Raw genomic sequence first — 14,462 nt, 5'->3', positions numbered from 1 at the left:
AAAGGTATTTTTTCCTATTGTGTCGGCTCACTTTTCATGTTCTGGGTTTTTGTCTTTGCCGTGAAGAAGCTTCTTAGTTTGATGGAGCACCATTTATTGAAAATTGGTTTTACTTTGTGTTGAGGGGCCTTCCCTTTCAGCATCTACTCTTGGGAGCTTGAGGGCATACAGAAACCCCTCCAAAGACAGTTTCAGATAATTGCTTCTGCTATATAATGCAGCAAAACTAGCTTTTATAGTGCCTATGTTCCAATTTACATACAGCAGTCATGATAGGCCAGAGGGGATACACAACATATAATATTATGGGAGTCCTGCCACCAAGAGTCTAGCAACTGGGGAGTAATTTCTTGTCAAAGGAGCAGGCAAATGGTGCTTGCCAGTGTTCTGACAACACTCTGTTCCAAAATATAGTGTTGTATGTTAGGACATCCCTGCTGCACAATGAGAAAGATGAGCATTCCTTCATGTAGACCCAAGGTCAGGCCCACCAACAACTTCTTGTGCTTTAGAGATTTTATTAATAAGTCAGTTCCTGAGCTGATATGTTGGAGTTTTGGGCCTATGTATTCTTCTATCTGGTGCAGGGATTCTGGTCTAATACTTAAGTAATTGATCCACTTTGAGTTGAGTTTTTGTGCATGGTGGGAGGATTAGGGTTCAATTTAATTCTACTACATATGGATTTCAAATTTTCTCAGTACCATTTGTAGAAGAGGCTATCTTTGCACCAGTATATGATATTTATGCCTTTGTCTAGTATGAGGTAATTGTATTTATGTGGGTTTGTCTCTGTCTTCTGTTTCATTGGTGGTCTTATCTGTTTTGTTGCCAATACCATACTGGTTTTGCCTTTATAGCTCTGTAGTGTAATTTGAAGTCTATTATTGTGATACCTCCTGCTTCATTTTTCTTGCTAGGTATTGTTTTGGGTATTCTGGGTCTCTTGTTTATCTAAGTAAATTTCATTATTGCTTTTTCTGTTTCTGTGAAGAACATCTTTGGGCTCTGGAAGGGAGTTGCATTGAAATTATATAGCACTTTTGGTAGTATGGTAATTTTGACAATATTAATTCTGCCTATCCAAGAACATGGGAAGTCTTTCTATTCCTAGGGCCTTCCTCAATTTATTTCTTGAGTGTTCTGTAATTTTTCATTGTAGAGGTCTTTTACCTTTTTTGTTAGATTGTTTCCTAAGTGTTTTTTTTTTATGCTATTTTGAATAGGATAATTTTCCTAATTTCTCGTTTAGCTCATCTTTTATTGGACTATAGAAACAAAGTTGATTTATGAATGTTACTTTTGTATCCTGAAATTTGATGAATTCATTTGTGTTCTAGAAGTTTTCTAGTGAGTATTTTTTGAGGGGATCTTCTTTATATGGAATCACGTTTTCTTCAAACAGTGCTTGTTTTCGCCCTTTCTTTCCTATTCATATCTCTTTAATTACATTCCTTTGCCAAATTGCTCTGGCAAGAGATTAAAGAACATGATTTGTTCATCTCTCTATTTATCATTCAGTCGTGAATTTGGTCTTCTGGTGTTTTATTCATTTATGATCCAATAGATTGCAGAGTATTATCTCTACATTTTGTATTTGCTAAGAGTTGCATTGTGTACTAATAGAAGTAGTGAAAGTGGGCATCCCTGTCTCATTGCAGTTTTTAGAAGAAATTCTGTAGTTGTTCTCCATTCATAATTATGTTGTCCTTGGGTGTGTCATGTATAGCTTTTACAATGTTGAGGTATGATTCCTTCATTCCGACTTTTGCTAGTGTTTGAAGCATGAATAGATGGGGTATTATGTAAAAAATAGATGCTACATCTATTTTGATAATCAAGTGTCCTCATCTCTGTATCTATTTGTGTGATGAATTACATTTATTGATTTCCATTTGTTGAATCAGTGTTGCATTCCTGGGATGAAACCCACTTGGTCATGTGCACTATTTTTTAAAATCTATTTTTTGTATGAGATTTAGCAGTATTTTATTGAGGATTTTTGCATCTATGTTCATCAAGGACATTAGTCTGAATTTTTTTTTCTTGATGTATCTTTGTCTGGACTTAGTATCAGTGTGAGATAGGCTTCATTTAATTAATTTGAAGAATTCCCTCTTTTTCAATTTCATGAAATAATTTGAGAAGGATTGGTATTGGTTCTTCTTTAAAGGTTTGGTAGAAATTGGCTGAGCATCCATCTGGTCCTAGGCTTTTCTTTGTTGGTAGAGTCTTGATGACTTTTTTATTCTCATTATTTGAAATTGATCTCTTTAAATTTTTTATATACTTCTGGTTAAATTTGGGTAGCTCATGTCACCTGGAATTTACAGATGTCTTTTAGATTTTCTAGCTTATTGGAGTATAGATTTTGAAAAATAGCTTCTCTTCATGATCTGTTTCAGTAGTATCTGTGCTGATATTTCCATTTTCACCATAGGTTTTGGTACTTTTCATTTCTCTCTGATAGCTTGGTTAATATTTATCAATTTTGTTCATTTAAAAAATTTTTGATTCATTTCTTTTTCAGTTTTTACATCTTGATTTTATCAATTTCATCTTTGACTTTTATTTTTTTCCTATATTTTGCTGATTTTAGTGTTTTTCTCTAGGTCCTTAAGATATAATGTTAGATTATTTTACTCAGTAACTTTCTATTCTTTTAATGTATGGGCTCAATGCTATAAACATTTCTCTTAGAACTGCCTTACTAGTGTCCCAAAGGTTTTTATATATTGTATCACTATTCTCATTTACATTTAATTTTTTAATTTAAACTCTGATTTGTTCATCTATCTGTTCATTATTCAATAGTGAATTTAGTCTCTTAGTGTTAGTTTTTTTTAAATTTTCATCTTGTTGATTTCTAGTTTTATTCCATTATGGTCTGACAGAGTTCAAGGTATTAGCTCTATTTTTGGTATTTGTGAAATGTTGCTTTATGTACTAAAATATGGTCTATTTTGGAAAATGTTCCCTGTGCAGCTAAGAAGAAAATGTATTCAGTCATTGATGAGTAAAATATTCTGTGCATTTCTGTTAAGTCTAAATTATTTATTGTAATTTTAGTTCTATATTTAACTTTTGTTGGTATGATCTTTCTAGTGATGAGAGACACATATTAAAGTTCCCAATATTATTGTGTTGTGATCTGTTTGATTCTCTATATTGGGAAGGAGCTCTTTGATTACTTAGATGCTTCATAGTTTGGAGCATATATATTTACCACTATAATTTCTTCCTGTTGTATTACTCTACTAAGCAGTATGAAAATGGAATTTTTTATCTGTTCTGATGAACTTTTGCTCAAAGTGCATTATATCAGATATGAAAGTAGATACACCTTGTGTATAAGATCCATGTGAATGATATGTTTTTCCCATCCTTTCACAGTTAGTCTGTGTATGTATTTGTCTAAGAGGTGAGTCTCTCGGAGACAGGCTACTGTTGGTTTCTTTTTTTTCCCAATCAATCTGCCAGTGTATGTGTGTTGATGAGTTGAGTCCATTAACATTCAGTGTTATTATTGAGAGATAATTTATTTTTCCTGTTATTTTGGTTCATTTCTAGTTATCAAGTTGAAATAGATTCTACTTTGATTAACTATTCTTTTAATTTTAGTTTCTGTACGTTTTTATTTGCATATTTTATTTTTTCTTAATAAAATATTTATTGAGTGTGTTTTATAATGCCAGCTTTCTAGTTGTGTTTTTTTTTAACTTTTGTTTATTATGGATGTTATTATCTCATATTAAAATCTGATATAATTTAGTATTCTATGCAGAATCCGTTTTCTTTCAGAGCTTAGTATATATTATTTCAAGACCTCCTAGCTTTTAGGGTCTTTGAAAAATCAGCTGAGATCTGGATCGGTTTGCCTCTGAATATAACCAATCATTTTTCACTATCAAGTTTTAAAATTCTATTATAAGTAAAATTCTATACTTATTCTGTATGTTAGGCATTTTCATACTATTGTGGCTAGGAGTGTTATAATTCTGTATATTTGGAGTTGTATATACCTCCTGTGTTTGATTTTTCATTTCATTCTTTAAATTTTGGAAATTTTCAATTATTTCATTGAAAAGATTGTTCATTTTTTGTTTTGAAATTCAATACCTTCATCTATCACAGTGAATCTTAAATTTGGCCTTTTCTTATTATCCCATATATATATATATATTTAAATTCTGGTCATGGTCTGGTAACATCTTTTCTCCATGATGAACTTTATTTTCAAGATTATGCACTACTTCTTTATTACCTGAATATTTGTCCTTTAAGTCATCTAGTGTATTGGTGATGCTTTGCATTGCATTTTTAATTTGGTTTATTGATTTCTGAAGTTTGAAAATTTCTGATTGATTTTTCTTTAGAACTTCTATTTCCTTCTTGATATTTTACTTCTTGTGTCTTCTCTGTGATTTTACTTTTTACCTTGTCTTTTATCTCATAGATTGGTTGAAATATAAAGTTTCAAAATTCCTTCTCTGATATTTTCTTCACTGTGGTTTTTGTGGAATCTGCTTTTGGGTCATTCTGGTTTGTTTGGGATGCTTTGTTCCCTTGCTTGTTCATATTGTTTGTGTGTCTATTCATGTATCAAAATGGATCTCTAGTAACAGAACTTCTATTCTGTGCATTTCTAGTGATCCTGTAGTTATCTTGTGGCTCACAGATTGGGGGGGAGCCAAATAATTGCAACCAACTGTGCATAAAAATATAGGACTAAATTGCATACTTAATTTTTATTTTCACACAAAGTTAGTTGGCACAATAAACAGAACTGTATCAATTTATATCAGTAACAACAGTAAGTAATCATGAGTTATATCTTTCATAAAATAAAAGAATAAGTGTTTTCTATAGCTTCAATTGTATTAATTGGTGCTTTAGCATTAGTGGTGGTGTGTGGAATTTTATAAACCAAGAGTTCTGGGAGAAATTAAAAATAGAGTTCATTATGAAGAAAAAAGCAATGGTGATAGAAAAGGATTAGCGGTTTCAAGATGTGAGTAGGGCAGAAGCAAAGTGATATACGATGTATTGTTTATGAGGAAGAAGGAAAAACAAGTAAAAGAAATAAAGAGTAAAGTGAGAATAATGGAATTTGACTATTTCTAAAAGAAAAGAAATAGAAACAAAAAGAAATAAAAGGTTTGAAACAGAACACAAACTCAATCCAAAATAGGCTAATTGAAAACTTTAACCCTTAACAACAGAGTAAGGAAAAATAACTGTTTCAGAATAGTACAAATGAGAAAGCATAAACAAATATGTACAAGTGTATGAATGTCCTTCATGTATCCATCAGTACACATACAAAAACTAAAAAGAGAAAAAAAAACAGGATTGTTACTGAGAGTATGTGCTTGCTGTCTCTTCCAAAGTGTCTTTTCATCTCTCAGTTTCTATTCTCCATGGGATGGTATGGGGAGCTGTGAAAGGTGCTGTCAGCTCCACCCCCAGGGTATAGGTCATGCTAGGTTCTACAATATGTTCTCAGGGGAGGCAGTGAGGTCCTGTCTTTGCCCCAGGTGTTTCATTTCATGTGGAGTTACTGGGCATAAATAAATCAGTGCACACCTAGGACTTTACTCTTCTCCCCAGGGCTACATTCATGGGACAGGGAAGCCAGTCCTTTACCAGTTCTGTTTTTTCAGGGTACTGTTCTTTCTTACCTCCTTAGGTCTGCCCTCAAGCACCAAGGTTCATCACTCCTGCTCATTGAGATTTTGAAGCAACTGCCACTGGTCTTGGGCACAGCTGTGTCAAGGGGGGAGAGGAGGACAGGCTCTCTTTGGCCTGTCTGACTATTATTACCCCCAGGAGAAATACTGTCCATGTCAGAAATTCTCCTGATTTGCTAGGCTCAGTTTATGTCTTGTGGATGGTGTCTGCCAGATTTATATATCGGACTGAGCCCCAACACATGGATCTAAATTTCCAGTCTGAGTTGGTGCCATTGCAGTGCAGATGTTTAAATATGTCTCCAGCTTCAGCTCTCTGTACATTCCAGGCAGACTGGTGGTGACTTTCATGCACAGTTTAATGAGTAGAATAGCTTGACCCTGTGGTCCCACATTCTGCATTCCAAGACTGTCTGCTGCACTTTTCATATATGTAATTAGTTTTAGGTAGACACAGTATCTTTATTTTAGTTTACATGGATTGAAACCAGTGCCTCATGCATGCTAGGCAAACACTCTACCACTGAGCCATAACCCTAGCCCCTTGTCTGCATCACTTTTTAGTCTTTTTTTGTCCTAATGTACAGATTTCCCCCAATCACATCAGATCCTAAGCTCCAGCTCTGTTTCTCACCTTTGTCTGATATACCCCAAATTCCCCAGTTTTCAAGGTCTCTGTCCAATATTGAGTATCAGTGACATGCTTTTATCTCCCACCTCACAGAGAAGCAGTTTTCTCACTCTCTGAGTCCCATATGGTGGAGCTGTGAGAAAATCCACTTCCTGCTAATTCACCATCATGTCTCCCCTTGTTTGACACTTATATATTTATGCTACTTTATTTGACAATGATAAGGTTTTTTTTTTTATTTTTGCAACTTTTAATAAGGATTATGATTATGGGACCAATGATTTACTTTTAAGTATCAAACTTTGATAATTCCTGTTGATTCTTCCTTGCATTTGATAAGTACAAAGTTGGAAGCATAGGAGTTGTTAATGCATTCATTACTTACCTGTCATAAATACAATTAATATTAATTCTAAAAATTTCTATGAGTATGGGTCTGGAGGAACATTTTATAACAAAACATCAGAGTCGTAAAATTTTATATTTTATATTTCTGTTTTTGATTAATTATATATTTTACTGTTTTATTTAATAGTTAAAGAAAGTCCTAAAGATGACTCATTAAGAAGGTATGAATTTATAGATTTTAAATAAAAAATGTCTATTAACTAAGTGGAGAGTGGAGGTAGAAGGATTTGTTGAGTATTCTAGTGTGGGACAGACACCACATTCAGTTAACACTTGTTTCCTAAAGTTATCTTATAAGCACTTTGAAAGTATCTGTGCTATTATAATCTGTTAATTACTAATAAAGAGCTGTCATTCATAGAGGTTGACTATTTGTTTCATATTTGTGTAATTAATAAGTTTCAGGCCTGTGTTTAGACTGTAGTCTTACCTGGCTGACAACTCCATTGTGTTGTTACACTGTACAGGTTGATACCAAGTGGGACGTATACAGGAAAAATCAATTTTACAATTTATTTCAATGTGTCTGACAAATGTATTCTAAATAACATATATATTCACATTTTAACTTTCAAATTGTGTATCATCATTTAGAAAGTCAAAGGCAGTTGTGTGTTAATTCTGATTTATATTTTACCTGATAAGCCAGGTTGTAGTCCAAGATTTTGTCCTGATATTGACAGTTCCACTAGTAATCAGGATTTTTTCTTAATATATCAAAAGCTTTTATGGAAAATCTCACAGAGCTATGGCCTCATGGTTTCTAGTAAACAAGAAGATCAGGCAAGTGCTGTAGAGAAATTATTTTACTGAAAGTTATGAATAACATTATTTAGACAATGTTGTATTACTTATATTAATCCTTAGAGGACATTCTAATTTCTCTACTTCCTGATTTTCCAGTTAGTTTCTCTTCAATTACTACCCCTAACAATTTTATGAAGACTTTTACTTTTATATTTTTTTCCTTTTTTATGACTATAAACTTTTATCTAATTTCTATTTGTATTTTCTGTTTTGTTCTCTTTGTGTTTCTGTTTTATTTTGTCAATTGAATACTTTTTCTTTTGACAGATCAAAAGTTAAGAAATTTAAGAATTTTAAGGAATTTTAGAAACCTTCTTATCTTTCAGCATGTGTTCTACATGCCAGCCAAATGATAGTTTTGAGGATGTACCGGAAACTTAAATATATTAAAGGGAGTTTTCTGGGTACAAACAATGAGAACAATGAGATTTAAACTTCAGTTTCTTAATTCTGAGCTCAGTACATTTTTGGTTATCATTTTTAAGGTGATTTTTTAAATAATAGATTGAAGATTGACTATAGGAATCCAACTAAAGAGGATAAGACTAGAATTTTTAAGTGAACACATTGGTAGAGGTTCAAAATTTAACTAGTGAAGGAAAGGGCTATAAAAGTATTCACCCAGAGTAACAACACTGTGTTGGGTAGGAATAAGCATTTTAAAAAAGAGACCAAAATCTTAGGGTTTATGATTAGTTTGATGAGCACAAAACAGGAATGAAGGACACAGAATATTAAAAGCTCTCTATAAAGGCATATTAATACAAAATTTAGAGGAAGTCTTAATAGCATGTATTTTGCCTGTTTTCATCTCTGTGATGCAAGAATGGATTAGAGAGTAGTGAAACAAACTGTGGAAATTGTTAGAATACATGAATCTGTGGCACAAAACAGGTTTTCATTCACCTTCACTTTCTTTCCAAACTGCTGATGTCCTTAAAATGTACATGTAGTGCTGGGCAAAGGAGTGATGGGCAGGGAAAGTTATTACAAATCTTCAGTTGAGTAGTTGAAAAGGTATTCAGACAGGCCAATGATTGAGACTCCATTTAGTTTAACCTTGTGTCAGGAATCTGAATATTCAAGGGATGTAGATTTCAAGTTTACAGACTGCCACTGAGTTTTGCAGATGAGTGACTGGGAAATGGATTCCCAGAGAAAGGAGGGTATTTACATAATAGCTAGGGAAACAGAGGTACAAATACCAAGACTCTGCTTTTCTGGCAGTCTTTCCCCCCAGGTGCCTGAGTGCTTGTAAAGGTTTTAAAGGGCTTGCTAGTTTATGAGGACCTGAATAAAGTGAGACCTAATCAGGAAAAATCAATTTTATAATTTATTTCAATGTTTCTGACAAAGGTATTCTAAATAACATATATATTCACTCTTTAAATTTCAATAATTTTTAAAGTTCCAGAGAACTCTGTGCATTATTTGTGGGTAGAGGGAATAAATAGTGTATTATTATTGGTGATTTCAATGCTGAAGAACAACATTGCTTAGTATTTGACTCCTGGATATTCACGAGAGAGAACTGTGCCTCTTGTTATCTTGTCTTGTGTTACCAGAGGTTTATTTCAGTTCAGGTGAAAAAGAAATGTCAGCCATTAATTGGGTTTTAAATTCAGCCTTTAAGACAGGCAATTTGCAAGAACAAATTATTATCTGTTTCTGCTCATGTATTGGCTATTGCTCTGAATTGGAACTAAGAGTGCCTTAATATCTATATTGAATATTTTATAGATTCACAGCAGTAGAGTCAGAAAGAGGTGAACACAAGCTATTTTGTTAAATTGGAGGTCATATTTTAATGAATCAATCAAGAAACACCATTTAATAAGTTATACCTTAAATTAAACAGAGTTTATTTTAAAAAGAAAACTATTCACCATTTTTGTTATACATTTTTGCTTTAAAGATCTATCAAAAAATCACACTCAGGTGATTCCTTGTTTGCAATGGTTCAGGACAGCTATGAAGCTCCTATTAAGGTAAAGTGATCTTTTGTAAAAAACCTCATGTTCTTGCTCTGAATTTTGTATTTTAAGATGTTAATGCTGAAAATTTAGCTATATTTTTCTTATATTTTATATGAATATTTGCTAAGAATCCATTTTAAAGAATTATGTTGATTTTTTTTTTTAAAAATGCTTTTTGTATCACTCTTCTCTCAAGTACTTGGGGATCGTGGGGGCTGGAAGTAACAATGGGCTGTGAAATACCTAGTGAAAGAAAAATTGCATTAAAAACAGCTTTCTAACTGTACAGGAAATATAATATTTATTCAAGGATTTTTTGTATCAGTTTTTATTACTGGGATTTTTAAATCATTCTTACATGACTTACAATACTCATGCCTAAATTAATTTTTATAAAATTGTGGAATTTCCCTGGTACCTTTAGTTTGGAATATATAATATACATTGCACATAACTTTTCTTTTTTTACTTGGACCCTTGATATTTTGGTATCATAGCATTTGAGGAGACCTATATTCTCTATTTCTTTCTGTGGCTCCATATTTATACTAAAGTAATATTGGGAATTATGGCAACCCAGAAATCTAAAATCTGTATCTTAATACTTGTATTAAAATGGCTTGCATATCCATACTTTGAGTATTTCTACTAAAAGTGACAGTAATTAAAAAAAAAACTATAAGTAAATAGCAGAAAGATTAGAAGAACAGAAGGAAGTACTAGGTCCTGAATTAGAACAAATTATATTCTATGCTTTTATAATTATATTCTAGTATATGACTTCTATTTTGACGTATAACTGAAAAGAACCAATAAAAATTCTAAAGAAATTTGAGGTAATGAAATTTTCTAAAAATTTCCTCTTAATCTAATCAAAGAATAAATGGTGTGTGCAAAGTAATTACCAGTTCTGGAAGCAGAAACACTCAATAATTGTATGGTAATAATTTAGTTTCAGAATTGTTGTTTTTCCATTATAGTTTCTTAAAATATATAAATTCTACGTCAAATTTTGAAATTTCAAATTTTACATGTTTCTTTATCTACTTACTTTAATGTTTATTGTAAAACACTACTATTTTTATGAACTATTCCAGGTTAGGAAATATATTTGCAAATATCCTGGAGAAGCTAAAATAAGGTTAAATGTAAATGATATCTTTTGTTTTTGAAATTACTTTAATTTTATTTCAGTTATGAAGAGCTAATGGATAAAAATTATTATTCATCTATTTTTATGTTGAACATTTCCACCTCTAGTTTTCCATGTGAGAGAAATATATGATTCTTGTTTCCTGAGTCTGGCTTATATTATTTAACATTATGCTTCCCTGTTTTATTCATTTTCCTAAAATTAACTTAGTTTTGTTGTTCTCTAAGCATAGAAATCTTCCTTGTTTATATATACCACATTTTCTTTATCCATTCTTTTATTAACTAGCATCTAGCCTGATTCTATAACTTGCCTATTATTAATAGTGTCATGGCAAGATGGGCATATGTATATCTCTAAAATAAGCTGACTTTAATATTTTTTGGTAAGTACTGAGTAGTATATTTGAATAATAAAGTAGTTCTATGTTCAGTTTTTGAGTAGCCGTCATATGAATTTCCATAGTGATATAGTAATTTATGTTTCTGCCATTCACATGTAAGAGATTTTTCTCCTCATCTTCCCAATATTATTTGCCTTCTTGATGATTGCTTTTTTAAATGATGGAAAATGGGAACTTGATGTTGTTTTGATTTGCATATTCCCGCTTGATAAAGATGTTATGTTTTTTTTTTTTTTCCCTGAAGTGTTGGCCATTTGTATCTCTTATTTTGAGAACTAGCTGTGCATTTGCTCATTTATTTAAAAGGTTTTTGTTTTTGTGGTGTTAAGATATTTGCATTAATATTTTTAGGATATTAATCCTCTGTCAGAAGAATAGCTGGCAAAGCTTTTCTCCATTTCTGGAGTCTACCACTTCTTACTGTTTTGTGTTTCACTTACTACGCAGGAATTTTTCAGTTTGATGCACCTTCTCTTATCCATTGTTGCTCTTATTTTCTGAGCTGTAGGGGGCTCTATTCAGGAAGTTATTGCCTACATACTGAAGTGTTTTCCATATATTTTCTTCTAGTATTTGTAAACCTTCTAGTCTGGTACATATGTCTTTAGTCCTTTCTGAATAAACTCTTGTACAGTGTTAGAAAATAGGCATCTAGTTTTCTTCTTTTACATATGGATATCTAGTTTTTCCAACACTATTTCTAAAATGTTGTTTGTCTTATCTCCAAAATATGTTTTTGGTGTCTTTGCCTAGTATCACATGACGGTACCTGTGTGGGTTTGCTCTCTGACTTCTTTTCTATCCATTGATCTATGGGTCTTTCTTTACACCAGGACCATGGTTTTTATTACTATGGCTCTGTTTTATATTTTGAAATTGGGCATTGTGGTTTATCCATTGTTTCTCTTATGATCAGTATCACTTTGTCTAAGTATATTTTTGTTTGTTTGTTTTTCTTCCATACAAATTTAGAAGTAGTTATTTTCCCCCCATTTCTGCAAACAATACCATTTGAATTTGAATGGGAATACATGGAATCTATAATTCATTTATGGTACTATGCCCATTTTTACAATATTCATCTGCTTCTCTGTGAACATAGCAGATCTTTTTACTTCCTATTGTTTTCTTATTTTTTTCTTCAATGTGTAATTTTTCTTGAGGAAGCCATTCACTTTCTTGTTTAGGGTTATTCCTAGCTATTTTTAAAGTTATTTGAATGAGCTATTACTCTTGCTTTATTCTCTCTAGGTTTGCTATGGTATATAGACAAACAGTTTATTTTTATATGTTTATTTTGTATCCTGTTACTCTGATGAATTCATTCATCAAAGTAGAATTTTCATAATATATAATTTATGTTCTTCTAAGAATAGGACTAAATCATTTGCATATAGAAATAATTTAACATTTTAACTTTCCTATTTGAATCCCTTTTATTTCTTTCTCTTTTTCTAAAATTTTAAGTACTGTGATTAGTGAGATTGGTGGCAATGAACATCCTTGTGTATTTCCTGATTTTAGAGAAAATATTCTTGATTTTACTATTGGCTTTGGATTTGGTATAGTTGGTCTTTATTATCTTTTAATAAAATTCTCCTATTTCTAATCTCTCAGGGCTTTGTCATAAGGGCCATTGAATTTGTCAAAGGCTTTTCCTGCAGCTTCTTAAAAGATCATGTAATTTTGCTCTTGATTCTATATGTGATGTATTAGTTTTATTGATTTGCATGTATTGAATCATCCTGGATCAAAATCAGCTTTTATGGATTTTTTTTTGTATGTGGTTAGAGTCTCAAACCAGGAGCATGGTACGAAGGAACCACATTCCCAGCACCTTTTATTGTTCACTTTGATAACAGGTCTCACTAAATTTCCCAGGCTGGCTTTGAAATTACAGTGTTCCTCAAACAACCTGATGCTTTTCTGAGAGTATAGACCTACACAACTATGCCTGATATGTATGTTATTTTGTAATGTGTTGTTGAATGTGGTTTGCAAAGATTTTATGAGAATTTTTATACTATGTTCCTCAAGGATATTGATATCTGTTTTTTTCTTGTTCTGTCCAATATTCACTTTTCCAGTCAGGGTAATACTTTGCAGAATTGCTTTGGAAGCATCTTTCCTTTGCTCTTAAATGTAATGGGGGATTAATATCAGTTCTTCTTTAAATATCTGATAAAATTTAGCCATGTATTCACCTCTGAACCTCTGGTCCATAAGGCTTTTTATTATTGCTTCAACCTAATTGCTTGTTATTGAGCTATGGTTTTCCTCTAGCTATTTGATTCAACATTTTATGACATATTTCATTAATATCACTTAGATTTATTTATCTTTCAATTTTATTCTTTAAAATAGTCTAAATTTTTCCCATTCATTGAAATATAAGTTTTCTAATAGTCTCTAGAGATCTTCTGGATTTCAGTGGTATCTGTTTTAATATTTCACTTTTTGTTTCTAGCTTTATTCATCTGTATCTTCTTTTTTCTTTTAGTTCCCTTGGCCAAGGGTTTATCAGTTTTATTTACCATTTTAAAAACAAACTATTTGTTTCATTATTACTATTTTTTAAAAATATCTATTTTATAATTTTGGCTCTGACTTTAATTAATTCTTTTCTTGTATTGGTTTTAGAATTCATTACTGAGGTTTTTCTTAGACCTTGGGATGCATTATGAGGTTTTTAAATTGAAATATCTTAGATTTTCAAATGGAGGTAGCCCTTAGTATAAACTGTCCTCATACAACTGCTTTTGGTGGATTAGTGGAGGGATATCGGAAGGGATAGAAAATGTACTGGGCAGTAAGATTTGTCTAAATATGTTATATGCATTTCTGTGTAAGTTATAATGAACCCCATTATCATATATATATATATATATATATATATATATATATATATATATGATCCAAAACCCTAGCCTTCATCTTAATAAGATGAAGTTCTCTATTGTCCTTCTATCCTGGTTTTATAGAGTTAGTAGACAAATGAATATAATATTTGGCTGATTTGCAGAGTATATATAACACTGTGATATAAAATATTTCAATTTTTAATGTGTACTTCTCTAGTTTTTAAATCTAATTTATTTAAAATCTGGAAAATTAGGTGTCTCCTTAGAATACTGATTAGGCAATCTTCATATAATTCATTGGTTGTTTAATTTTACCAGACGACTATCTCTCAGATTCTTCCTCAGAATAGTGTTGGTCATTCATTTGGTGATGCACATCAAAGAGAAAAAGATGGTATAAATGGACATACAGAAGGTAAGAACCACTCATTATAAAATCATTGGATATAATGCATGTTTAAAACATGAGCACTAGTATGATTTAATAGTGGAAGAAATGAAAATAATAAATAGAATGGGAGTTGAAATAATGT

The 14,462-nt window shown here is 31.7% G+C and overlaps 1 protein-coding gene across 1 annotated transcript in view; it reads left to right on the top strand.

Annotated features, from left to right (window-relative positions):
• The window catches only part of LOC143386933 (uncharacterized), a 42,379-nt gene that overhangs the window by 17,759 nt on the left and 10,158 nt on the right, over window positions 1-14,462 (top strand). Inside the window, exons 3-5 of the mRNA XM_076841699.1 lie at window positions 6,857-6,890; window positions 9,452-9,524; window positions 14,248-14,344. Coding sequence (XP_076697814.1) covers window positions 6,857-6,890; window positions 9,452-9,524; window positions 14,248-14,344 — 204 coding nt within the window. The remainder of the gene's footprint in view (window positions 1-6,856; window positions 6,891-9,451; window positions 9,525-14,247; window positions 14,345-14,462) is intronic.

Source organism: Callospermophilus lateralis, chromosome 5 (assembly GCF_048772815.1).
Source record: "Callospermophilus lateralis isolate mCalLat2 chromosome 5, mCalLat2.hap1, whole genome shotgun sequence".
Classification (NCBI taxonomy): Eukaryota; Metazoa; Chordata; class Mammalia; order Rodentia; family Sciuridae; genus Callospermophilus; species Callospermophilus lateralis.
The sequence above is the reverse complement of the archived record's forward strand: the minus strand, read 5'-3'. Positions and strand labels throughout refer to the sequence as shown.